This window comes from Lepisma saccharinum, chromosome 25 (assembly GCF_977018435.1).
Source record: "Lepisma saccharinum chromosome 25, izLepSacc3.1, whole genome shotgun sequence".
Taxonomy (NCBI): domain Eukaryota; kingdom Metazoa; phylum Arthropoda; class Insecta; order Zygentoma; family Lepismatidae; genus Lepisma; species Lepisma saccharinum.
In genome coordinates, this window is record NC_139253.1 from 3,016,936 (window position 1) to 3,041,879 (window position 24,944).

At 39.2% G+C, this 24,944-nt stretch overlaps 1 protein-coding gene across 1 annotated transcript; it reads right to left on the reverse strand.

Annotated features, from left to right (window-relative positions):
• Nucleotides 1-24,798, reverse strand: LOC145978607 (serine protease inhibitor dipetalogastin-like). The gene is made up of 9 exons (XM_083111329.1): nucleotides 24,611-24,798; nucleotides 22,783-22,929; nucleotides 20,625-20,780; nucleotides 18,650-18,790; nucleotides 17,974-18,123; nucleotides 6,621-6,794; nucleotides 5,065-5,220; nucleotides 1,783-1,980; nucleotides 1-197 (listed from the first exon to the last, which is right to left on the reverse strand). Exons 1-9 carry the CDS (start codon nucleotides 24,645-24,647, stop codon nucleotides 130-132), a joined length of 1,227 nt encoding a protein of 408 aa, XP_082967455.1. The 5' UTR covers nucleotides 24,648-24,798; the 3' UTR covers nucleotides 1-129.
• Between the last annotated feature and the right edge of the window lie 146 nt (nucleotides 24,799-24,944).

Consider the following 24,944-nt stretch of genomic DNA (forward strand, 5'->3'; position numbering starts at 1 on the left):
TATAGTGCTAGTGACATACTCTAATTAACCGAATTTATTATTTGCATGTACATTTACATAATGTAGGAAAATTGTAATGTTGTAATATGTGCTCTTCTGTGGCATAATGCATTTCTTCTATCATTCACTTCATTTCTCCTTCCCATACTTCTCCTCATAGTATTGAACACAGGGATCCGAGTGCTTGACTTTTAGATCTGAAATGAAAAAAAAAATAAACATAAGTTCATTTCACACGCAGAACTTTCAGTAATTTCTTGCTGCCAATGTCATTGCCGCCCAGTGGATATTTCTGCAAGAGATGTCTGAAAACCTAATCATATGTCTTATCTAGGGCGTTACGTTTGCCTGATCTATAGTCACGTGTTTATTTTCTATGTGAAAATGTACGAGGGTCGGTCAATAATTATGCTACTTTGGCTGTAATTTTCTTTAAGTTGGCCGTACTGATTTCTGCGCGCGCATGTTGTTGCTTTGCTACATATGTCACCTCCTGCACTCGTTTTCTTGTTCTCCTTTTGCACCAAAGAAAAAAGCTAGCAATAACAATAAGTCGTTTTGCATCACAATGTAGGGGACTAACGTGCAGTCGGCTTGCCACTTCATTGATATACTCGTGGGTTTGTCAGAATCTTGGCACAGACTTGATGAATGACGTTGTCAGTAGTGTATGTGAATGGGGGAAAGGCCTCCCCGATGGTGTAGTGGTAACGTCGTTGTCTTGTAAACAAGGGGTCCCGGTGGAGGTGTTTCGGATCCTACTTTAAACTGTACGTCCAGTCATGATTAGCCTTATCTGTGCATGAAGTGAACACAAAACAAACTCGAACGGCGGAAAGTGTTAACCACGATCAAGTATGTTCGAATGGACTGTGAATTTTATCCGTAAGATAAGTATGGTGCGTGTTATACAAGAAATAATTCCGACAGCCACATGAAACCACATGCAAATGGATGTTTCTCACGATTTTTCACCTTCTATGGGAACGTTTTGCATTACCGAACAATGTGACGGGCTTCTGGCAGGAGATAGAGTCCGCACCTGCCGCCAAACTTGAGCCGTAAGGTCGGTATTCGTCGCGCGAGAAACATTTTACATTACCGAGCGATGTGAAGCAGTTTCGGCGGTGATCGAGTTATGTCGCACGAGAAATAGTGGAAAATAACTTCCTCAAAAATAATTTCCAACGTATGAAACTCACGAACATGCATGGACGTCCGCAGGATTTTTTCCAGGGAGGGGCAAGGAAGGTATTTGTTTCCAGGGGGGCAAACGAAGGCAAATTTTCCCCAAAAATAGTGTTGTACCCTAAAAAACATTGCTTAAATTTGAATTTATGGTGTTCATGCAATAATTAACACATATTATTGTGGCTAAAATGAAATGATATGTGTGAAATACATCTTTTTGGGATGACTTTCATTTTCCAGGAGGGCCGCAGCCCCTCCCCCCTTGCCCCCCCTTCCAGACGCCCATGCGAACATGTGTACGTTATTTGACCTACAATTTAAAACATTAATTTAGAAGCAAAATGAAGGTATAATTTTCGGTATATTTATCATAAGGTGTGCTAATTTTTTTAAAAAACTAGAATTATAGCGGGAAATAACATAAAAAATGAAGAAAGTAACACCACTTTGGGAGGGGGGATCGAAGAATAGAAGTTCCTATGAATTAGAAATTGCCATAGAAGCCAATTCTAGAAGACTCCTTTCCTAAGGCTTTCATATGAGTTTCGCAACAATTGAATTTACCTATTGCCGTCGCATTGTTGTCCTTACCTGGGTTATCCTTCTTGGCACAAAAGAACCCCGCAGTTCCTGGATAAGTTTTGTTGTCGGTTCCACAAATTGGCTTCCTGTAGTGAAAGGCGCTTCCCCAGTAGTCTGGGTCGGCCTCCCCTATTATTTCACAAGGGTCAGTGAGGTCACACTCCTCAGCTGATTTCACCTCCTTCCAGTTTAGGTATTCTCTGAATACTGAAATTAATAGTAATAATAATAATAATAATACAGGCGAGAATAAATGAATTAAACATTTTGGTGGCAACTTCGCACCCCCACTCTTCTTAAAAAGCTAAAAACATTTGTTAAAACAGTCATTATTTCCCCACATGGATGATAAGTAGTTGAGAAGATTAAAAAATTGTCTGAGAAAAGTAAAATTAACATACTCGATTGATTGATTTGATTTGGTGTTTTAAGTCCACGTTATGCACAGTAAGGCTAATCGGGACTGGACCTACAGTTTAAAGTGGGATCCGAACCACTACGTGCCTCCAGTCGCCACATTCGAAAAGAATATGTTAGTATATCCACATATACAGTATGTTGCATATGTACATAATTGTTTTTGATCCTACACTGCTGTGTATTTATCACTAGTATCTAATAAAACCAATTACTTTGTCGTGTCAGTCAAAGGATGAATTTTCATCTTTTTGCACTCTGAAATGTATTATGAATTCACTTATTAAAAATATTGTACTACTATGTTGTCTATTTTAGCTTACACTATAAATAAATAAATTGAAATTGAAATAGCACAATATTTCGTCAGCGATCGTAAGGAAAATTTCGACAAGTTGACGAGGAAACTAGAAGTTTTAGTTAATTTGAGTAAAAATCTATAATGAAATTTTAAAAGTCTGATTTGAATATTCTATGAAGAGGGTGCGAAATCATACGGGGGTCCCAGGGGGTTTCCCCCCAATAACAATCTTGTCCTAGAAAATCCTCCGCGCCAATAATTTCCGGGTTGGAAGAGTTTTTGTACAACAACAAAGAAAAGCAATTATTTTTTACATCAAATATACTTTACTAAGGATAATTTCGAAAATACGCACACAAGAAAGAAGGAGCATGATTCTCTCTCTCTCTTTCTCTTTCAAGCACTTGTGTACGCAGGGAGTAGCTGTTGGGGCAACAGTCCCTCCCGAAATTTAGGAAAAATCAAAACTTTCAGATGAAAGTTAAGAACTCGAAAAAACGAAAAGTGTAAATGCAAATCCTCCTTAAGATGACTCCGAGTAAAATTTTAATAGAGTAGAAAGCTCCAAATGTACGAAATATTATATTGTGTATTCCACCCCCCCCTATTAATGCACTATCCATCTTTACAAATCCAGCCCCTCCCGAAACAAAATCCTGCGTACGCCAGTGCTTTCAAGAGGATTACAAAACTACACCAATAACAATATGTGCATGATAAAAGTAAAACAAGAATGCAAATCAAATATAGTACGAAATCTGAGTTATATGAATAGAAAGCAAAAACTAAATAAAAACTTATTCATTATAAAACCATTTCAACCATTTTGAAATTTATTGTAATTTTTAACCAGCTAGTAAAGGATTTAGTTTTCTAGTTTATAAATATCGGAAATCAACGAATGAATTCCTTTACATATGTTTAATAATATATATAAGAGAGACAGTCAAAACCTTAATTTTTTTATCTAGTAGATTTATGCATGTAAATTTGCAGAAGTTTGCTGCATTTTAGCAAAGACCCATTGCTGATCCACATATGTTTTCATGTCTGAGTTATTGCCTGTATACTTCAAAAAGAATATTTGGAATATACTATGTGCAGTCACTTATGAGTAGGGAGCGGAAGTTGATGACCTAAAAAATATAGGTATATGACCTATAGAATGTCCTAAAAAATTGGAACAATTACGTAAAAAATGCAAAAAATGACCATTAAATTTTTTAGTATCAGGTTAAAAAGTGAAATGAAAAGAAAATTAAACAAAATTCAATCTTGTTTTAAAAAAAAGGCACCAAATGATACCACATGCGCATTCAATTAAAATATTCAATGAGGATTTCCAATGGAATAATCTAATAATTTTAAAACAATTTTATAAAAAAGTCGTATACACTGAATGAATTGGTGTATCTTTGCCTGGTGATGTAATGTGGTGTGTTTCTGTGGCACTGTAAAGAAAAATAAATCCTGCGAGATATATATATATAGGCCTATGTTCACCTTGGTGAAAAGACTCAAGAATATTACCAAAATGCAAGAAGTGACAAAATATGACGAAACAATACACCAAATATGGCGAGAAATGACGGAAAATGCCGGAAATCGGGGAAAATGACCTAAAACCTGAAAATTGGCAACAAATGCAAAAAAATGCACTTTAAAATTACCTTTTTTTGGTTCTAGACGAAGTGTAATATTGTGTATATTTAATGGGCATCGTGTCCGAGATGTCAGAAAAAAGATAACATTTCATCAACTTCCGCTCCCTACTTATGAATGAGCCACCGCGAAGGTCTTTCCACCCATCTGCGTGCGGACTGAGGCCATTGTCGAACGTTCTCCTCCATTACTAAACTTGCTGGCGTGGTAAGCATGCATAGAGACATTGAATTATCATTTGCTGTAGAATGTCCGTAAGGTTTAGGCTTCCAGAGGGCAAGAAACTACTGCTCTTTACTAGTGCATGTGTATGCTGGAGGCGCCATCTTTAAAATGACAAAAATCGTGTTTTGAAGCTCACTTGATCAGTGTTGCAGCCTTGAGGTCGTTTTTTGTCATTTAATTTGTTCAAAAGTTACAAGGCAGATCCTTCATAAGGTACTAGAAAAAATTCACGTTTTGAATATTAGTTTTTAAATTACGGCAAAACCACCAACATTATCGAAAAATTAAACAGAATATTTTTTGTAGCCTATCTAATGAGGGTTAAGACTAAAAAGAGATTACCTACCTTCGACCATTGGTTACGGAGATATAGGTCAATAACTGAGAGTCTGCGAAATTGATGTTTGGAGGGGGCGCTGGGGGGAAGCACCGCGAGGAGGGGCGGGGACTTTTGGGATTTTGCACTACTAGTAGTGTTCTAACAACTGACCAAAATTCAGCTTTTACGGAATTATTCCCAACATTGGACCTTTTTTGTCCTTCATTGACTGGGCTATTTGTAAATAACAGTTGATATCTCACATAAATTTTGAGCTGTTTGCAGCTCGGACTTTTGTCCATTTGACTCTCCCTCGTATTTCAATGCTTTCGCACGCTGTCCATGAATATGTAGGGTGTATACTTACGAGTAAATTCGCTCATAGCGCATGTATACTCGTGCAGTGTCTCGTAGAACTTCCCATCCTCGCCGCAGACAGACATTGTGTAGGTCTTGTCCTCACACGGTTTGTATGACCACATATCGATTTCCCTGCATGGTCTAAGATCTTCTGGTTTCAATGCTGGAATACAAATAATATAGCACTAGATTAACGGCATTTTGGCAGCACGCTGAGAAAATTATTTACGGTCATGGGAAACAACAAAGAGTCCATGTTTGTAGAACAAATTTAGTAGGTCAATATGGGACCGAATTGAAATACTTGAATGATATAAAGGTTCTTTCCGGTCCAGAACCCATTTATGCTTTCTGATATTCTCTTCTGGACCGGAATTGATTATTTTTGCAATTGCTGGACCTTTAACAACCAAATGAATGCATTGGTCTCATCTCGAAATCTAAATATCTCATTTATCCGCTTTACTTTGAAACACATTAAACAAACACGTATTGATTAATTCATTGATTGATTTATATTACTTCACTATTCTGCTACATTTTGCATAACTGCGAAGATGAAGATGAGTGATGATATCGCATCGTTCCCTTAGGAACGCCGGGATCTTAACCTGGGACCATTAGATGTCCCTCGTGTTGCGATAGCACTTTGCATCGCAGACACTCGCTTGGCGAATAACACTTATGCGAGAGGTTGTACTTGAATAGCAGTGAATGGCAATGAACACTCAATACACACTAGCTATATTGGATATTAGGTCACGCTACGATTGTATCGGCATGTTGCTAGGAAAATACCTGTATTCAACTAGAAGATGTAGATGTCCGATGTCTCGCAGTATCGTGGAAGAACGTAGACTTGTCCTTTGAGTCGAGATATAGGTAGAGAGTAATTACTTTTCTACTCCTGGTGACGGACCATCATCGGCCCTATAGCTTGATGTACCAAGACTGACTTCTTCCTCTCGTAGTATGTATTTTGTCTCTGATCTCGTCTGACCTCGTCTAATCCCATCTATCAGAATACACACCATTTTATTATCCAAGGATTGCTGTCGTAAATACCAGGTTCATGCGCTTCTTTATTTCCTGAAAGTTGTTTGTTACCTGATGGCCTACTAAGATTGAGGTAACGCCTTTACTCAGCAATACTTGGAGTTCCTAGCGACTGCTTCCTGGCTGTGATTCTGATAGTTGAGAATCGAGAGTAATTACCTTTGTTCTTAATAAAGTATATGGTATCGTAGAGAAATTAAACGATATGAAGAAATTGATTAAGGGACACTCGCAAAGAACATCACATCCAAGATCCCTGGCGTCGTAGCGCGCTGTGCTAACCACTCCGCCACGAAGATCGGCAAACAAATACACATGTATAAATAATCTGACTGTTGGCTATGTCTCAATAAGCCACATACTAAAATAATTTTAATTTAGGCTACATTTTTATATAATTTGTATTCTAGTTTATCAATATATTTGAATCGAAATCAAGACTTACCTTGCCTCAATATTATCTCTAATTTTCGACAAGTAACTGAGAGCGGAATCGTTGGTTGTTACCTGAATCTCCTTGTTTCTTGCAAGAGAAATCGTAGATGCTGGTGAAATTCCTTTCTTCAGAGTCGCACCATAGTAAAGTTTGAATCTCTTTGGCGATTGAACATATCTCGTCTGCTGTCAGAAGACGCTCCACTTCCTCCAGAGTGCATTCGTTCTCGTGCAGTATGTCTATGTCTGTTGGCACGAGAGAAATTACATCGTCGCTTAGTTCCAAGGAGTGGAATGCATCAAATTATGTACAACTAACTTATGATTACCACCTTTTGGAGTTTTTCCCATAACAATTTATTTTACATAATAGAGTAACATTTTATTTATTTATTTATTTATTTATTTACGACTTTGTTTACATGGCGAAGTTAAGGCATTAATGCCTTCTCTTCCACTTAACCATTAATTACAGGGATCATTTTTTTCTTTGCAGTAAATTGTATACAATTAAAAAATTAAAAAAGATAAATGAAAAATAAAATAATAAAAGAAAAGTAAAGTAGTGAAAGTAAAATGAAACTAAAAATGAAAGCAATACAGTTTGAATACGAGCAGTCAAGCCCTGGATTAACCATTAATTACGTACATTGCTCATTATTTTTACTAACACAATGAAAAAAAGTAGCTTAGAAGAAATTAAAAATAAAAGCAATACAGTTTCTACATGCACACACACACACACAAACACACATTCACACACAAGTACCTACATAGAAAGCATATTTCGTGGGCTAAATGTATAACGTATTTCTTTCTGGGAATTTAATCTAGGTCCAATTGTTTAGCATGTATAATTTTAATTGTCTTTTGAATGTTACAATTGAGGAGGAGGCTTGGATTTCGGGGGGCAGTCTGTTCCAGTGTCCTGCAGAGGTAACGGTAAACGAATTGGCGTAGAAGTTAGATCTGTGGATAGGGATGGATAACAGAGATTTTTCACGTGATCTGGTGTTGCGGGAGTGAAAGTCCGAAAGATATTGAAACCGCCCGGAAAGGTATTTTGGATCTTTTATTTCTAGGGCTTTGTACAGTAGGACAAGGTTGTGGTAAATCCGTTTATCACTTAATTTCAGCCACTCGACCTTCGCATAATACGGTGTCAAATGTTCTGAATATTTTATGTCGAAAACGAAGCGGACACAGGCGTTCTGGATTCGCTGAAGGCGTTTAGCTTGCTCCCAATTTACGTCCGAGTAAACAGTGTCACAGTAATCAATAATAGGGAAAACAAGAGATTGAACAAGTTTGGTTTTTATACGTTCGGGGAGGAAGTTTTTAAGCCGGTAAAGAGAGTGTAGTGCACCGAAAGCTCTTTTACACACGGAGTTTACGTGTTCTCTCCAGGTAAGATTATTGTTTAGTGTAATTCCCAGATTTTTAACCGTGGTAGAGAGAGGCAAGTGTTTATCGTTGACCGTAAGATTAGGGAGATTTAATTCGTCAATTCTGTTCAGAATCTTTGGGGAGCCTACGAGCATACACTGGGTTTTGGTCGGGTTGACGTGCAAGCCGTGGTCTACAGACCACTTGTTGATTTTTTTCAGGTCCTTGTTTATACGTTCGGTTGCATTCAATATTTCTTGAGGAGGGAAAGAAAAGTATAATTGAAAGTCGTCGGCATAGATGTGATACCTACAGTGATTAAGCACCGACGGGAGGTCGTTAATATACAGTGTAAACAGGAGGGGGCCCAGTACGGTGCCTTGAGGGACGCCACAGGGGATGCTTTTCCAGGATGATCTTCGATGTGGGTCGACGACACATTGTTGACGTCCAGACAGGTAGGAACGGAACCAGTTAACCGTAGAGTTCGAGAAGCTGAATAGGGATGATAGTTTTGTGAGTAAAATTTCGTGATCAATGGTTTGGAAAGCTTTGGTAAAATCGAGAAGAACAAGGATTGTAAGTTGTCGATTGTCCATGGCTAACCTAATGTCGTCGGTTACGTTGACGAGAGCCGTGCATGTGCTGTGGTTGCTACGGAACCCAGATTGAAAGTGGTTTATTAGGTTATTTCGTGCTAGGAAGTCACGGGTTTGACCACTAATAAGATGTTCTAGAGCCTTAGACAGAGCTGGGAGGATGCTGATTGGTCTAAAATTGTTTAAATTGATTTCGTTGCTTGTTTTAGGTATAGGGCGTACCTGGGCGAGTTTCCAAAGCGACGGAAATGTGTCAGAAAGCAAGGAGAAATTGAATATGTCCGTGATGGGAATAAGGACATGGTGGAGGATTTTTTTGATCATGAGAATGGAAACTTCATCTACTCCTACGGCCGACGATTTTATCTTAAGTAAAGATTTTCTAACGTCTTCCGGTGAAATCCAGGAAAACCAAAATTTTGAAGCGTTTGTGGAGTGCGTTGCGATGTTCCGAATAGTTTCAATTTTAACATTATTTTCAATAGTCGGGAGGTCACAAAAATGATTATTCAGTACATCTGGTGCAAACTTAGGAATGTAGTCGTCCTTTTTCTGTTTCCCAACACCTAGAATTTTCAACTTTTTCCATAGAACGTCCGGTTTATTTTGGTGGTTGAGCAATTCGTATGCGAATCGGCGCTTGGCTTTTCTTACCTCCTGATTGCAGCGGTTCCTCAGGGTTCTATAATTTTCGAAGCTGCATGTGCTAGAGTCACCTTTTTTTACGTCATTTCTGTATTTGGTGTAAGCTCTGTCTCTCATGACCATAAGTCGACGTACGTCGTCCGTCAGCCAGGGGGCGGGGGGACGTGAGACCCGTTTCTTTCTGACGGGAGCATGTTTATTGAACAGCTCAAGAATAAATGTATTTAACAGGTGAACTTGCTCGTCCACTGTTGGTAACGTGCTAATTACGTGCCACGGAACGAGTGCAGCGTCTTCGTTCAAGCGGGTTTCATCAACGTTCTTTATGTCCCTGTAAGATACTTGTTTAGGCTTAAATTTTGGAACGCGGATGTTATATGATACGTGAATTAAATCATGATAGGAAATCCCAGGTACCGGAATTTGGCCATGGCTCGTTACGCGATTTTCGTCCGAGACCAGAATGACGTCAAGCCAGGAGTCTGAAGTGGCCGTGTGGTGGGTTGGGTTTAGGTGACAGATTGTAAGATTTAAGGCCGAGAACGTATCGCGGAATTGCATAGCCTCCTCTTTGGTGGTACACAGGTCGACATTCATGTCTCCCAAAACAATTGCGTGAGAATATTTTGGTAGAAATGTTGCGATATCGTTTTCGAAGTTTTCGAGGCGAGTGGTAGGTGGTCGATAGACTACGGCAAGGAGGAGTTTCTGTTGACAGACGGTAGTTTCCATAATTATATATTCGGAAGATCGGTCGTAGTCGCCGGGTGATTCCGAAAGGATTTTGGCAGGAATATCTTCGCGTAGATAAATTGCCACTCCCCCGCCCCTCTTCCCTATCCTGTCTCTTCTGAACAGACGAAAACCTGGAAGGTGCACCAGTTCACTCGAAAGGCTCTCCTTCAGCCACGTTTCCGACACGAGCAGAGCATGCACGTGTTTGTATATTTGGGCAATATTTTGGACTTCAAGGAGATGCGCGAGAATGCTTTGTGCATTGACGTGGATGACGTTGAGACTGCCCGAGGGGAGGTTCAGCTGCGGTCCAGGAGGTGGGTCGCCCATTTGTGACACCGGGGTTGGGGAGCGAAGGTCGTTGTCGCTTGCTGGGGAAATGCAGATATTTCTTAATTGACTGAAAAAAGCAGACGTCGGTGTTGCCGGGAGGTTGCCGGCGGGCAAACAGTTTGAGGGGTTGGGAAGCGAGTTTACGGTCTGCCGCTGGAAGGGGGTTCTGGCAAATGAAGAGGAGGGGGGCAGGTTTTCAAGTTCTACAGAAGCACCGGGTGGGGGCGTTGCCAGATTTACATCCACCAGAATATCAGTTTGAGCCATAGGGAATGAGAAGATAATAAATAAATAAAATTAACATTTGTCGCTACGTCTACCGAACACAAATTATTGGAAATTGGAGATTCACTTACCAAGCCAGCAGAAGTGATGTATTTAGAACCTGCAGGGCACCGAAAACTGGATTCTATATACTTACGCACACATACGCACACGCACACACAAACACAAACACAAACAGACACGAGCATAACGGTTAACGTAGTAACATAAATACCAATAACTAACATAATGTAGTCACAAACACTAATACACAAAAATAACTGAGTTTACGCAATAACGTGGCGGAATTTGATGCGCCCTCAGTAGGCAAAAATAAACGTTCTGAGTGGCTGCTTATTCCCTGCACGTCCTCTTTTTCCCCTCGCGTTCACTCCACTTTGTGTAGTTCCTCCAGCGTGGTGACGGAGATCTTCCGATTGTTCTTTAGTATGACAATTCTGCCATCCTGAGTCCACACGTTCCTGGGGCCATGCTGCTCCTTGGCCTTCTGCAGCACTTGCTGCCTGGCTGCAGTCAGGGATTCGGTGATGAGAACTCTCGTTCCCTTCAGCGCCTTCTTGTTCTTCCAGATGGCGTCCCTGGTTCGGTAGCTGCAAAGCCGAAAGATGATGGGCCTCTTCCCAGTTCTGACCGCATCCGCCGCTGTTCTCCTCCGGGGGCCGATGCGGTGAGAGCGCTCGATGTGGTCCAGGGTTACGTGCTGCAGGTGGAGGTGTTTGTGTATCGTCTGGAGGACAAGCTCGTCCGTGTCCTCGTTGGCCATCTCAGGAATGCCGTGTAACAGCAGGCAGTTCCTCCTGGAATACATTTCCATGTCGTCGATCAATGTCAAGTTTCTTTCTGTGGATTTCTGGAGATCCTGGATGTCCAGCCTGACAGACTTCAGCGTGTCCACCGCCTCCCGTTTAAATTCTAGGAAGGCCGCGCTGAGATCCTGCAACGCCGCCTGGAATCCCTTCTCCTTGCTTTCAGCGGGTGGTTGCTGACCGGCGACGTCCCGAAGTTGGCTCTCGAAGGCCCGAAGCCTCTCCTCCACGCTTTCCACGCGGCTGGCAACTACGGTGATCGAAGCTTTAGGCATAATTATGCGATTTAGTAAGATTCCTTAGCTGTTAGATCACCACCGAGGTGCTGGAAGTGATGCTTTCCTATGCTGACACTAGTTTGTTCTGGTAGTAATGTATGAGTAATCTATGTGCCAGCGAGACTGGGGGGGAAATCGGGAGCTCTTGCTACACGTCCGCTACTCGTCCGCCATTCTTTCGACTAAATTTTATGAAATACAACAATGATATTTGGTATGTATCAATCAGTAACACTTCAGTTTCTATGAATGTCTACAAATGGCTACAAATATTCAATGTGGCTTCCGCCAGTTAAGCGACACACATCCCATCGAAATTCTATTTCTTGCCACACTTTTCCCAAGGACTCGTCGTCGTCCACCAAAGCAACGGCGTTCCTTATTCTCTCCTTTAGCTGATGCACATTCTGTGACGTAGGTGGCACATAGACTTCGTCTTTCATAAAGACCCAAATGCAGAAGTCTAGGGGTATAAGGTCTGGCGACCTGTGAAAATCGCCATTTTCCTTAACACTACACCAGCGCCACAATGACCGTGTTTACCAAGTCTTGCGCACGAAAACAAAACTTCAAGATTTTACCAAACCTGGTTGTTATGTGTCAGATTTTTTTTATAACTATAAACCTGATACGTTGTTTACGTACTCTATTATGATACATGCTGTATTTCATATTTCTGTTTTTTTTATCTTGACTCCATTATTTTTACGCAAGCATATTTCACTATTACTTTTTATGATTATGGCATAATTTACTTATTAATATCTATTTATGGGTCTCCTGATGACGTAGTGATACAATCAAGATGTACCGTGTTCGATATCCAGTGGAGGCACGTAGTGGTTCGAATCCCGCTTTAAACATTCTGGGATCGGAGAACTCAGAATGGTTGAGAATCAGTGTTCGAAATATTGAACATAAAAGAATAACCTGTTGTAGGTATGTGATACAATTCGTTTAGAAAATAATTCAAATAAGAAAAATGAGACTGTACCATATATTATCCAACTGCCCTCGTGTGTTTCGGTACATGAGTTTTTTTTAGTTTTTTTTTTAGTTTGAGCTTTTAAGTCCGCTTATACACAGATAGGCTAATCGAGACTAGATCTACAATTTAAGGTTGGATTCGAAACACTATGTGCCTCCACCGGGTATCGAACGGGGATTTCCTTGATTACAGGGCGACGACGTTTCGGTACATGTCTTAAGATTGTTCCACCACTATAAACATCAATGTAATTATTTTACTCGTATGTTCATTTGCAGGATTTTTTATTCTAAACGCCATCTATAGCTGCGCTAGGACCTTTTGTAGGTATTTGGTAGTGTATTTTATGTTTCATGTTTCTGACGATGTCCATAACCATGAAATAATGGATCAACGAATAAATAAAGATTACACAGGTCTACCTAAAACTTTTTTAGTTGCCAAAGATTTTTGAACAGATTTATGGTATTTTGGTTGTGCTGCAGTGGCGTACTCAAGGAGGGTTACCGAGTTTAAACCCCCCCTTGAGCTTTTGAAATATTATGGAAAATGCTGTAGAAAAATTAAAAATGGCTAATTTATCACAGTCAAAGATCTGCGACAGTAATAATAATGATAATAATAATAATAATTTGAATCATTATTCCCATGCATTGGAGAAAAACACAACATTCCAAACACAATCTAAGCGGCCGCAAATTTCAATTTCGCAATTATTATTTTTTTTTTTGCAAAAAGTCACACAGTGACTCTTGCGAGAATTGTGAAAATTCCTTGCTTCGTCGCAGTGTGCCGACGTTATTGCAAACATTCGCATCCTCTTGTGAACTCTCAAGTGATGCTGAGTCTACATCCACATCATTAAATAATGTTAAAGAAGTGCTTTGTGAATCACCTAGAAGTGATAAATAAATGTGTTGGAATGTCTATAAACTTACATTCGAACGAAAACATACACTTAGTGGAATTTAACAACATGGATTCTCGCGTTTCATCATCATTCTGGGTGAGTTCCATAGGTAAAGATAATGTAAATTTCCCCGTGCATATAGCATCGTGCCATGAAGGCACATGTACTGGTGTGGTGGGCCCCACACATTCTCGATCTCTGCCATTTTGCGGGTGATGTGATCAGCACTATGATCAGTGGCGTAGCATGGCAATTTCGGGTGGGAACGCCAAGTCCGAAGGAAGGGTCGGCCCTTTCTTGCTTAATAACGTACTTATGGTATTAGTCGCCACAGGTATTGTTTATTTGCCTGAAGTCAGCTGGGTTTCCAATAAAACATCATCCATGCATGTTTTAGCTAGACAATTAGATGCCTCACTATGCCACAAATGTTTTGAACTCTGGTGTTTTATACCTTTCTGCATGACGCAAGTCATTAGAAAACCTACCTGAATCACAAGCGCCTTTGAACAACAGCAGACGTCATTGTTGTGGTTGATCCAACTACTCATTGATTTGGTTTATTTTACTTCGCTTTTCTACCACTTTTGGTTAATCGCGAATGTGAATATGAGTGATGATATTGATGAAGGGACACTGACAAAGAACACCCGTGCTCACGCCGGGATTCGAACCAGGGACCTCTGTCGTCTTGGCGCACTGTGAAAAGCAGAGTGGATGATCCAAATATCGTACACTCTACCGACGTAACAGTGCCGATTAGTAATTCAGACCAGTGTTTATTACATCTTGATAATGCTGATAAACATTTTAAAATAATTTTGTCCAGAGACCATTCGATGTTAAGAGTTTTCAAATGAATGCTAAACATTTCCATTGACACAATATTAAGTAGTTAGATAATAACGAAAAAATACAATAAAAAAAATAATAGTTTTGCGGGTTAAGTGGTAGAGCAGCAACACGCTGAATTTCTACCACGAGGACTTCAACAACTTACTTCACAAAAACTGTGTTGATCTTTTAGTTTCTAATGCACATCGCTGTTCGTGCGATAAATCATACAATGCAGTGGCCATTAAGAAGCAGTATATTTGAGATTGGTAAAGTTACGTCAGTCAATATTGCGTATTGTAGCATCACATACCACGAGTTGCATGAGCGCGAAGAGCGAAGAACCGGGTAGGAATTCTACCGCTGTCGTCTGCTTCAGAAGGCAGGAAGGGTCACATGAACCAATCACGGTAGACCTCTCGTACGCCGGCGTAAGAGAGCCCATTTACGCGCGTGCTGTAGAAATGGAAGCTTTCCCTCCATAAAGGCAGCAAGGAATATAGGAGTCACAGATTAGAAATAGGATAGGAGTCCTGTACGCCGAACGTGCTCAGCGTCCGGCCGGGAAAGGCATTGAAAAGAGATGCTAGAACGAGTGTTGAGAGTGGAGCGTTGCAAGCGGATCGCGAAAAATAGCTATTATAATGCCATGAAGGTCAAACATATTTGAAAGTAGTCACGTTTTACTTTATAATCACAGCATTTTAGCATTTTTGAAATTTTAAATCTGGGAACGCCGGGCGTACGGGCGTACTATAACGCTACGCCACTGACTATGATCCGGCAGCCTTTATCCCCAGGGTTGCTCTCAGGTACCAATTGATATGAGGCTGGGTGCGGGGACAAGGCTGGATAAATTCCAACCAATTCCGGGAATCGAACCCGGATCTCCCACGAGGTTGTCAGACTAAACCACCGCGGCTTCTTGAATGAGTTTCATATTTTGATTATCTCAATAAATTTAATATATTTGCTTGTTTTCATGGATTTTCTTCACACTTAAAATGTCTCACCTATCATATGCAAATAACCGTTGACTAGACAATTATTTCGTAACAAAGAAACAAAAAAAAATGTAATTTTGTTCTATTGCTTTCATAAATATATTTATGTAGATCTCTACTACTTAATAATAGTAGTGATATAAGTAGTAACAACAGCTGCATTAGTAGTATTATTAGTAGTAATTAAACTAATTAATTAATTATAAGTATTATTAATTAATTAATTGATTATTATTAAATAATTAAAGTATAATAAAACAATGATAATGTGAATTTGTAGAAAGTTTTCGAAATAACCCCTCCCTTGATGAAATCCTGCGTACGCTGCTGTTGTGCTGAATTCAAAATTAACAACAGTTTTGCCAAGTTGGCTCTAGTTCTTGAGATACTTGATATCCTTCGATATTATTTTAGAATATGAAAATATTTCTCTAGTCCATCCATTGCACAGAATATATTTATTAAAAGTTCGTTTTTGATTATTTGTTTTATTTTTTAGTTTAATTTCTATTTTTGAGGGGAATGAAACATGCGTTCTTCACGCGCAGGCTGCGTAAATGATCCGGATGGATTGTGCTGCATTTGTGGTGAATATTCTCTGCAGAAACAAAGAAAACAGTCATTGACTGTGTAAACCAGGGGTTTCCAACTGGCGGCCCCCGTTGCCTTTTTCTGCAGCCCGCGAAGCCAGTTTGCAAAATACATTAATTATTTATTTTTATTAAAATACGTTCTTTTTTTACTGAAGGAACGGATGCTCTGTGAAGAAAGACACAGGTAGAATTGGTTTTGCAGTCAATAATGATAATCAGAAGAATCTAAAGTGACGTAACTTTCTCTTCACACCATGCATTCCATCCCTTCGCTATGTGGAATGAACTCGCCTGCTTCCGCGAGTTTGTGTTCAGAAACAAACTGCAGAGAGGCGCAATAGAGATCTGTTTTACTACGCACGAAGTACGAAGAGATTTCCAGTGTCCCAAATCGGATTGTACTGTGACTGATTGTTAAAGTTTGTGCAAATATCGAAATGAGCAATATCTCCAAAAAACGTAAGATTGAAAATTAAAATAACTTCTCTCCAACTTGAATTGCGTGATTTGCAAGGCGATGTGTCCCTTCAAACTAGGCAAGAAAAGGGGCCAGAGTTTTTCAAATACCTTTCAAAAGAACGCTTTCCAAACCTTCGTAGTTTTGGGCAAAGAATGACATCGATGTTCGGCAGCACATACGCGTGTGAAAGTCAATGAAGTTCATCAAGAACCGCTACAGAAGCAGACTGGCAGATTCTTCACTGCTTCATCTTCTGAGACTTTCAAATACAGAAATTCAAATACAACTTTAATAAAAGAAGCAGCTCGGGCTCGATTTTCACGTTGAACACCTACTATGAAGGATTCTTATTTGTATGGTGTGTCTTTAATTTCTTTCAATTCATCAATAAGTATTGGGTTTTTGTGAAATAAATTGTAATTATACAATTTTCATTTGTAATTCCATTGTTTTTATTGTCTCATTTTAGAAATTTAGGTCATGCGAAAGTACTACATTTTCAGTTCAGTACTTACAATTTTTGTAATTTTTAATCCCCGCCCCCCCAAAAAAAAATGCGGCCCGCCTATCAACTGCTGGATATAGTTTTGGCCCTCGGACCTTTTGAAGTTGGAAACCACTGTTGTAAAGGAAACATATATTGCATATTGAAGTAGTTTGTTAAGTTTGGATAAGGGTGGCTAGTGTTTAATTATATCTATAGATTCTTTCATGGACTGAGTATTGAGAAACTAAAAATGGGAATGTTTGATGGGCCTCAAACTCGTAAACTCATTGTAATGATTCAAATCTCTGACATTTTAAGAATGATATTGAAGCTTCGGCATGATTCAGTTATGTCCGAGTTTGTCAAGAACTTCTTCGACAATCACAAACACGAAAACTATGAAGAGCTGGTGCAAAACCTGCTAACAAACTTCAAATATTTTGTAATTATAAAAGATAAAGCATAAAGATAAATTTCCTCCAAATCTACTTTGACAGTTTTACAGATAATCTTTGTGATTTTAATGGAAAACAAGGAGAAAGGTCCCACCAATATATAAAGCAGATGATGGAGGAAATATTTCAAAGCAGACAATGGTAGCGATTAGGAGGGGTGTGGAAGACACCCACCCACTTTTTGCTTCCGCACTATGGTCTCTTAATGAAAAGCCATGTCTACTAAGGGTGACTAAACTGTCTTGCATCTGCCTCCTCCCCCCTCCCCGTTTCGGTACCCAGTCGTCGCTAGTGTGACAGGCAGACTATTGCTGGGATCTTCAACGTGATTGTTCCGACCCTACACACAAGAAAATCTCAGAAACAACGTTTTTCTCATCATTAAGAGTGATTAACAATAAGATTTCATGCTTTTTTATGTTTTTTTCAAGGACAGCCATTACTGAAAAACTAAAGCCAATTTAGAAAAACTGATATCATATTCGAAATCACAATGGCAAAGATACCCTAAAATGACTTTAATTGCATTGGCAATAAAAGGTGTGTTTAAAAGTGTTATGATTATGAGAGCATCATTCGTAGAAGTTTGTTAACTCACCTGTCTTTAAAAAAAGATTGATAACTTACCCTCTCCTTTAAGCCTCTTGCATCTAATCGAATGAGACCCGATGTATGTTCTTCCATCCGTAGCACAGTGTAGATGCCAATCATTGTCCACATCATTGCAAGGGTCACTGGATTCTCCCAAACACCCGCCGTCTTCGACAAGCTTTTCTTCTGCAGAGGGAAGAAAGAATGATCTAACTTCAGGAAAATCATAAATGAGAAGGAAGGGGCGACTCTTTGCAAAGACAGTCAAATGGCAACCTCACTTCCACGTAGTACACCCTGCATTGCATTTTGCAGACTATACTCTGTCCCGGCAGTGGCGGGTCCGTGTTGTCGCCCCAGTTTTGGAACCCAATCGCCACCACTGGTCTCGGGTGTATCTGGAGCAAGCGAACGAAAACAAGTTTCTGCCCAAGTGGCGACCCGAGAGGGACAACGAACTCGTCAGAGGGAAAGTGAGTGCAGCTACCAAGCCATTTGCACTGCTTTGCGACGCCAACTCGCTTTCTCCCCTTGTCTTCCGTTATGCGCGACCTTGCTCCACAGATTTCATTGACAGTGAATATATTTACAGCGGAGGGGAGGGGAAAGCAACAGGAACACATATTTGAAGTGAGAGTGTAAAAGAATTTTACCCCTAAGTGCTTGAATACCTAACTGTAATTTGATATAACAAGATGTCTGTAGGTCTTACCATGGTAGGGTCTCCTTTTGGCAAAGCATTCTTGCTGTTCCATGTTGAAGAAAGGGTCTCCGTCCTTGCAACAAACTGGCTTGTACTCCAGTGAGTGCGGGCACACGTAGTCACACCTGCCTGGTTTTTCGTATTTTATATCTGGAGAAGGAAGACACAAGAATATTATAAGGTGCTAAGAACATATGTATATAAAAAAAATATGTATTTTAAATGGAATTAAAGGAGAATGTAAATACAACATACACAATTTAATAAGCGACAAATACTACTAATTTTACAGAATAATTGCCATTTGTCGAGCTTAGGGATCTACTAGGACTGAGCCGATACCCCTTTGAACCGATACCGGTGCCGACACTCTCATCGATTCCCACCGATGCCGATGCTGTGCAAGTATTCCACTCTGTATGCATCAAATTACCAAGATTTTTGCTTTAAAATATTCAAGAATTGCATCATTTTAATTACATATTATCACAAAATTCAGTGTTTTCACACAATACTATATACTATACTCTGTTCCAGCTAACTGTGGAGCAATGCCGCGCATAGCGTCAGAGAAGCGAGGGAAATTGAGTGGCCATAGCGAAGAGTAGACGCTGATGTGAAGGCTGGTAACTTCAGTCGCATTCCCCCACTCCACGCAATTCCGTTCCTCTCACGTGTTCAATGGTGGAGCCGTCTCGCGTCACTACTTGCGCATAAACTTATTTTCGTTTGCCTGCTCCACAGTTAGCTGGGATGGAGTATAGTGCAATATAAAAAGTAACTTCGATTTGCATAATTTCCAGGATAATTAGACTCGTACGCTTGTCTCCTTGCGCACTCCGAGGTTTCTTTGTTTAAAGCAGAACACTGCCGAATGGGGACGTTGTAAACAAACCATACGTCCTGTACAAAGAATCCGGCAGAATGGCAGGGTTCGGGGGGGGGGGGGGGAGAGAGTTCGCCTTGTGCCTCGGTGTGAGGCTAACGTTTGTGTTGTGTTTGTCCCAATCATATTGCGAAGGACCTATTTACTTCCGTGAATAGGAGGAAGTGTTTTGTGCTGTCTTTTGTGTTAATATTTGTGAAGGACCTATTTATATTTCTAAATAGAGGAAGAGTTTATTTTAAGGCGGGATTGACACGTTCTTTGGTCAAAAGAACATGATTTAACTAAAAGAGCAAATAATCAGTTCACATGAAAGACTCGAAAGCATTCGCGTGATGCCTCTCAGGGTATGGGGTAATATCTCTCTTAGTTCGTCAAATAAAAATCAAAGTTAAGTTTGCACTAAGAAAAAGGAAGTCTATTTTACTTCTTTGCAAACTAAATACTTATATGCCTAACATATAATCCATGTCACTCAAAGAAATTAAACTTCTTATAATTCAACTTGATCACTCTATTTTTAAAACCGAGCCCGAACTTTTCAGTCAAGACAAAATACACTCGTAATTGCCATGGTAACAGCCCTTACAAGATAAGGATATGCAGGTTAGTCACTATCCTGACATTATCAGTGATAGGTAAATTACAGAAATTAAGATTAAAGAATAATAAACATTTGTACAAGAGAAAAGATAATTAATAACAATAAATATCAGTGCAATGGGAAAGGACGTCTCAGGATGCTATCGGATTTTGTCTGATACGTTCCTTCAGTACCTTTGTCCAAAATCGCCATAGGGTGATAGGGACACGTGCGAGAAGAAGAAGCTGGGGTCGGCAATCGGCTATTCTTACGTTCCTTTGGCAAGAGGAGAGACTACGAAGGTTCTCTCGGCGCCGGTTAGAGGGTAGCTGTAGCAAGCCATAAGCTAGCGGTCGACCAAAAAATTGTACCATGGTGGAGGGTCACTTTTTTATCGCGTGTAATTTTAATATATATGTTGTTATTTTCTGTTGTTGGTACATTCTAATGTAACACTGTAAATGTAGCATTTGGAATCATCTGTTAAAAAAAATCGAAATGTTTGTATCACTTACCCAGACCGTGCTTGTTAGCGTAGCACCCGATGTGCCATCGGTTTTTGTAGGTGCCCCCGTCGCTTGCACAAGCTCTGAATGTGTACCTCATCCGCATTCTGCAAGGGTCCATTTCGGGCTGGTCGTCGCAGGCCCCTGCAACTTCTTCATAGCCATCTGCAAGTAAAAAGGAATAAAAGTAATGAAAAGAAGGATCATGTAGTGATTCGATCATTACACCATGTACAATTTTTGTTGTAGCTCTAGGTTAGGTGACAATTAGTTATAGTGCTTGTTATTTCACGTCACTTTTATAAATCTTTGAGCAAGAACATATTTAGTGGGGAGTTAGGACCACCCGCTGCCGAAAAGTTGCCAATTAAAAAAGCTTTTCTTTGTTTAATACAATTAAAAGAAATGTTTCAGCAATAAAATTAAATACTTGTATGACGTTTGTTGTATGATGTGAAGATTTTATTTCCGACGAAGGATAGATTCGATTAAGAGGAACAAGTTTTATATTGACAGTGTCTACGCAAACTAAAGTATTGATTGATTGAGTTGGTGTTTTAAGTCCACTTTATGCACAGTAAGGGTAATCGGGACTGGACCTACAGTTTAAAGTGGGATCCGAACCACTGTGCCATGTGCCTCCACCGGATATCGTTGATTTCAAGGCAACGGCGCTACCACTGCGCCATCGGCGAGGCAGCAAATTAGTGTATAATAATAACGCACATAACAGCTTCTATGTTATAAATCTTGCATTTTTATATATTTTGACATTATTTCCCTTGTTGGAAAATATTTTCAACTACAAACGTTAGTGGTGTTAACTAGGAATAAGCTAGATAATGAATGTATCTTGTTATATCTCTTTTTCTGCTATATTTCTATCTTTCATATACTAATAATACAAAATTTGTTATTGTATTTATTATTGTTGTTAAGCCTCGGTGGTCCGGCCGGTAGAGCGTGGAACTGCCAAGTGAGAATGCCTGATCTGATTTCATAGTTAGGGAAGAATTTTTCAGATTATCTCTCTGCATAAGGTGGCTCTGGGCATCACCCAGGCTGGGGATTAAAAGCTGCAGAAGCGTGGTGCTTGTCACACCACTCCCACAATAACCTAAAGTGCAGAGCTTAAACCTTCCTCCGAGCCTTCAGGGCTTGCTATATGCAAGGGAAGGCTTTATTATTATTATTACTATTATAACATATCTCAAAAAGATCAGAGGTTTAATAGCTGAACTTGTGGAAAGCTACAATATGAACTTATGATGATGTATAAGATTGTATGATCCATTCTATTATTTTATAATTATACAACGTTGTATATTCAATTTTGTAATTTTGCATCACCCTATTTTGACATTGTGAAGTACCTGGTTGTCAAATCGTGTTCATCACTTAAATAAATATTGTTATTATTATTATTACACATGATACAGTTGATTAGCTTGTAAGTATACCTACCTCAATATGATTCTAGATAATCTTTTAGGTAATCGTGACGATGACAATGAATGAAAACTTGCGAGACGGATTTAGAAGCGAACGCATTGAAACGTTAATGCTGTACACAGGATTCCAACCTATAACCTGTGGTTACGTAGCGCGTCATGCAAGCTATTATGCCTCAGGGCCTGGTTACTTGTGGTTACATTTCTATAAGTAGAGTCAGTGGCGTACCTGAGAGGGTTTTAGCCGCCCCATCAGGCTCAGATTTCGAAAACAAAAGAGCGTCTCATGTACGAAAGGATGGTAGAACATAACACTAACTAAAAAGACTGTTTTTAAAAAAGTCAACCCAATTTTCCTTATGGAATTCCCGGAGGCACAATGTTTCATCCTCGGTATCATCCCTAAAAGAAGCACCTATTTATCTAGTATTTCTTGTTGGCTAATGGGGACGGACCGGAAGACCAAGAAATGGGGTGGCGTCCCCTCCCAGTCACATTTGCAATTCATACATAACATTTTCCATAACTTAAGTAATTCAGAATAAGTAGCTATCAACTTTACATTTATAAAAATATTAGCTATAACTGAATTACGTTTTGGGTAAAGTTACTGTAACTCAGTTAATTTTTTAAAAAAATAACCTTCCAAACACTGCTTCTGATTGGTTGGATTGAGTAGGCAATGGCGAATATATTCAGAAAAACGGAGGAATTACCTAAGCTACTCTTTGCTGTCTCTTTAAAGCATTCCAGAGTCTTCTTGTTCTCAAATGTCTTGTCGTGTTTTCCCTTGAAGCATACTGGTTCCACAGTTAGATCCTGCGCAGCCTCTTCACATATGTGGCCAAGCACCGTCTGTACGACTGAAATAGTAGTGAAATGTCTATAAGAACCTCCATACATGCCTAAGTAATTTGAGCTATACAATCAATTGATTGTAGAAAAGCGAAAAGTTTATTATAAAGTGAACTTAAAACAACAAAAGATTATTTTCATGATGGTAAAATAAATAAGTTTCAGGTAACCAGTATTCTAGCAGATCCACATAGCCTATGCCTCGACAAGCAGAGCTTAAAATATAGAATGGCGGTCAGAACTTTTGTCCCCGCAGATTTTACCACTTACGGTTACATGAGAGCATGACAATAATTTCTCATAAACAATATAGGCAATTTCCAACATACACTTGCATGTATATGAAAACATCGAATTCAAGACACTATTTCTCCCTTAAGTTATAATTTTCGAATTTCTCGAACAAATATTGAACATTTAAAAGAATTTTCCGAATCTTAATGTGCAGAAAACATTGATAATTAAGTACTTTTAATTTACGACTTTCAAAATTTCCTGATCCCGAAAATTGATAAATTATTTATCGATATCGATTTATACATACATATACATAATCAAATTAGTTTTCACTTATTTTCATGAGAGCTGGTGGACTTTTCAAGCTGTGTATTTTCTTATTACTTTAGTGGATCTAAAATTGAGAAAATTTTCATTTCAACATAGTGCAGTCAATTGTTTACTAATAATTATATTCCATCTGTAGGCAAGAAATTGAGAATATTCAGATTTAGATATTGCGATGTAAAAGAAATGGGCAATGAAAGTTAATTTTTTAATGCATTTTGGTTCGTTTTTAGTATTACTATTTCGAAAATATTTCAGGGAGGGTTTGAATGTTAAACAAACAAACAAATTTTATTGTATCAATGGTTAGGATTCTGAAAGGAAGAACAGTTCGTCGTGTGAGAACCAGAGGGACGTAACTCAATTTATCTAATTAACAGGAGAGAGGCAATAATGTATTCTAGGAATATGTCGGACTCTAAAGAGTCAGTAAATTGAAGATAAGTGACTTTACCTTACTGCTAAAGATTAGAAATTCAGATACTGTCTGTCGATCTGACTCCAAATATGGCTCTTCAGAGCAGTGGGGTTACGTTCCTCTAGTCCTCATACGACGAGTTGTACAATACCAGATCATCTGAAAACACTAAAGTTGCTGACCATACGTAAAAATCCATTCATTACAAAACGCGAAGGATGCAAGAGAAAAGTTAATAAAAATAGTCATGGACATTTTGTCAAACAATACTTATTAATCACGATGTACAATCGGCGGAAAAAGTCATGGTAAGCAAATTGTCTATTATTTTCGTTGTTCTTTCTTCTACATCATGTGTTTCTTAAAGGAATGAATTTAGTGATACTAAAGCATACTCTTGTCATTGGGGTTTTTGTTTCAATTCTTCACCCTCACATTGCGAAGAAAGGAGTGAATAACGATGATGGACACTTTACCTACTACGTATTATCTTTGCTGTCAGCAGTATGGCATAAAAGAGGGTGTTCAAATGAATATACAAAAAGAGCCATGTAATAGATTACGCGTACGATAAAAAAATCTGCAATCATTACAGAGATCAAATATTTAAATAAACTCTAGTTTAATTCACTGGCACTAAAACACTCTCAAAAGTTGCACAAATACGTATGTTATTCTTCCTACCAACCACCACACGGTGTACTTACCAAACAGTGCCAAAGAGAAGACAAATATTCTATCCATAACACCAAGTCACACTACCTCAAACCGCTTGGAAACGGAGGAAAATGAACTTGTTTTACAACATTGCATGAGCAACACGACACATGTTTCCAGTTTCTATTCAGCCTACATTGGAGTTTCATGCAAGCTAACATTCAAAGCTGTTCCGCTTCGTTCTGTGAACGTACATTGTCTGGAATGTATCTGCCCAAAAACGCTTCAATGGGACAATGTACCGGACAATCATCAGATCCTGCTGCCCTTGTACAAATCCGTATGGCATTCCGTAGTTGCAAGGTCATGAAGAACAATTTATCT

Excerpts from the sequence above, each read along its gene's own strand:
- LOC145978607 (XM_083111329.1), bottom strand. The coding sequence starts at position 24,647 with ATGGATAGAATATTTGTCTTCTCTTTGGCACTGTTTG. Across the intron at positions 22,930-24,610 it reads CTTCTCTTTGGCACTGTTTG|TCGTACAGACGGTGCTTGGC; the intron begins GTAAGTACACCG and ends CTACTATTTCAG. Across the intron at positions 6,795-17,973 it reads CAAGAGGCTTAAAGGAGAGG|ACATAGACATACTGCACGAG; the intron begins GTAAGTTATCAA and ends TCGTGCCAACAG.